General features: G+C 45.0%; 1 protein-coding gene across 1 annotated transcript in view; it reads left to right on the top strand.

Annotated features, from left to right (window-relative positions):
- Positions 1-540: 540 nt before the first annotated feature.
- The window catches only part of nfixb (nuclear factor I/Xb), a gene marked incomplete at its 3' end in the record, with an annotated part of 78,319 nt that continues 75,525 nt past the window's right edge, over positions 541-3,334 (top strand). Inside the window, exon 1 of the mRNA XM_084328707.1 lies at positions 541-1,069. Within this exon, the coding sequence (XP_084184833.1) occupies positions 652-1,069 (418 nt within the window). The 5' untranslated portion in view covers positions 541-651. The remainder of the gene's footprint in view (positions 1,070-3,334) is intronic.

The following is a 3,334-nucleotide window of genomic DNA, read 5'->3' as shown; positions in this document are numbered from 1 at the left end:
TTTTATTATAGATATGTATGTTATCCTTATTTATCCTTATTAGCAATTTAGCTAATTTTGTTTACTATTATTATGGAAATGTCATAATTTTGCCAGTGCTATTATTATTATTATTATTATTATTATTATTATTATTATTATTATTATTATTATTATTATTATTATTATTATTATTATTATTATTATTATTATTATTATTATTATTATTATTATTATTATTATTATTATTATTATTATTATTATTATTATTATTAATCATTGTGTCTGACTCATTTGTCACAGTTTTAAGAATTATCCTGCAGTGCTGCCTCTTTTTTCCATTTCACATTTCTAAACATTTTGCAGTTTTATTTTGAAACTTGCATCATCTCACTCACTCACTCACTCACTCACTCACTCACTCACTCACTCACTCACCTGCTCATCACTGCCTATAAGCAAAAGAGAACACACAGAATCGGACTGACGGTTTTCCCCCTCTATCTCTCTCCCCCTCCCTCCTCTCTCTCTCTCTCTCTCTCTCTCCGTCCGCCCCAGGATGAATTTCATCCCTTCATCGAGGCCCTCCTCCCGCACGTCCGTGCCTTCTCGTACACCTGGTTCAACCTGCAGGCCAGGAAGCGCAAGTACTTCAAGAAGCATGAGAAGAGGATGACGAAGGACGAGGAGCGCGCCGTGAAGGACGAGCTGCTGGGAGAGAAGCCCGAGATCAAACAGAAGTGGGCGTCGCGGCTGCTGGCCAAGCTCCGCAAGGACATCCGGCCCGAGTTCCGTGAGGACTTTGTGCTCACCATCACGGGCAAGAAGCCCCCCTGCTGCGTGCTGTCCAACCCCGACCAGAAGGGCAAGATACGGCGCATCGACTGCCTGCGCCAGGCCGACAAGGTGTGGAGGCTGGACCTGGTCATGGTCATCCTGTTCAAGGGCAGTCCCCTGGAGAGCACGGACGGGGAGCGGCTCGTCAAGTCGCCCCAGTGCTCCAACCACGGCCTGTGTGTCCAGCCGCACCACATCGGAGTGTCCGTCAAGGAGCTGGACCTCTACCTGGCCTACTTCGTCCACTCGCCAGGTATGTGGTGGTGGGGAGAGTGTACTGTAGGAGGATGCCTTCCTGTGGGACACATGCACGCACGCACGCACATGCACACACACACACACACACACACACACACACACACACACACACACACACACACACACACACACACACACACACACACACACACACACACACATACACACACACACACACACAACACACACACACACACACACACACATACACATGGTGGGTCGGTGGGTGGGTGAATAGTTTCTGGTTTCTCACATACGTAAGCACACACACACAAAATACACATTTGGAAACACATTCAAGGAAACAGTCAGACTGGGGAGTGTGCACGCGCGCACACACACACACACAGATCAGCATACGATGGTCACACACACCTGGCATGTGAGTCACAGCTTAGTGTGTCAAACCTTGTACCTCACTATGTGCCACCAGAGCTAACGCTAGCCGTAGTATAACTAGGAACACCACCACCAGAGCTAACGCTAGCCGTAGAATCACTAGGAACACCACCACCAGAGCTAACGCTAGCCGTAGAATAACTAGGAACACCACCACCAGAGCTAACGCTAGCCATAGAATAACTAGGAACACCACCACCAGAGCTAACGCTAGCCGTAGAATAACTAGGAACACCACCACCAGAGCTAACGCTAGCCGTAGAATAACTAGAAACACCACCACCAGAGCTAACGCTAGCCATAGAATAACTAGGAACACCACCACCAGAGCTAACGCTAGCCGTAGAATAACTAGGAACAGCACCACCAGAGCTAACGCTAGCCGTAGACAAATCACTAGGAACACCACCACCAGAGCTAACGCTAGCCGTAGTATAACTAGGAACACCACCACCAGAGCTAACGCTAGCCGTAGAATCACTAGGAACACCACCACCAGAGCTAACGCTAGCCGTAGAATAACTAGGAACACCACCACCAGAGCTAACGCTAGCCGTAGAATAACTAGGAACACCACCACCAGAGCTAACGCTAGCCGTAGTATAACTAGGAACACCACCACCAGAGCTAACGCTAGCCGTAGAATAACTAGGAACACCACCACCAGAGCTAATGCTAGCCGTAGAATCACTAGGAACACCACCACCAGAGCTAACGCTAGCCGTAGAATAACTAGGAACACCACCACCAGAGCTAACGCTAGCCATAGAATCACTAGGAACACCACCACCAGAGCTAACGCTAGCCGTAGAATAACTAGGAAAACCACCACCAGAGCTAACACTGGCCGTAGAATAACTAGGAACATCACCACCAGAGCTAACGCTAGCCATAGAATAACTAGGAACACCACCACCAGAGCTAACGCTAGCCGTAGAATAACTAGGAACACCACCACCACAGCTAACACTGGCCGTAGAATAACTAGGAACATCACCACCAGAGCTAACGCTAGCCGTAGAATAACTAGGAACACCACCAGAGCTAACGCTAGCCGTAGAATAACTAGGAACACCACCACCAGAGCTAACGCTAGCCGTAGTATAACTAGGAACACCACCACCAGAGCTAACGCTAGCCGTAGAATAACTAGGAACATCACCACCAGAGCTAATGCTAGCTGCCATAGATAAATAAAAAATATTATACGTATAAGGACAATACATGTGTATATATTATATATATATATATATATATATTAGGGCTGACCCCTATTAGTCGAATAGTCGACTAATCAATTGAAAGGAGCCGTAGTCGACTGCCAACCTCTTAGTCGAATACAAAAAAAAAAGAAAAAAAAATTAAATTTTTTTTTTAATCATTATTTCCAAAAGAAAAGAGGCCTAGACGCGTGGCTAACGCTAATGGCACGCATACCAGAGGCTAACTGCCTAAGAAAACAGCACAGATGCACTGAAAGAAGATTTCACCCATCTAATGAACACACTAGACTAGACAAATATCGAGATGTATCCATCAGTGGACCAATTGCATGCTTTTGCAGAGGACAAGAAGCCTTCAGTTGACTCCTTCAGACATTAAGCACCCCCACAGCCCAAATAATAAAAAAAAATAAAAAAAAATAAGTAAATGTTTTTTTCCAAAAAAAGATTATAGTCGACTATAGTCGACTATCGGCACATTTCGGCCAATCATAGTCGACTATCCAAATCCTTAGTCGGGGACAGCCCTATATATATATATATATATATATATATATATATAGTGTAGCTACATTACAATAACAGTGTTTATAGGATTCTGTGGATCTGACAGAGCCAGATTTAAGAGTGGTGTTTAC

The sequence above is a fragment of the Notolepis coatsorum genome, assembly GCF_963971535.1.
Source record: "Notolepis coatsorum genome assembly, chromosome: 14".
NCBI lineage: Eukaryota > Metazoa > Chordata > Actinopteri > Aulopiformes > Paralepididae > Notolepis > Notolepis coatsorum.
This window is presented reverse-complemented; position numbering and strand designations above follow the sequence as displayed.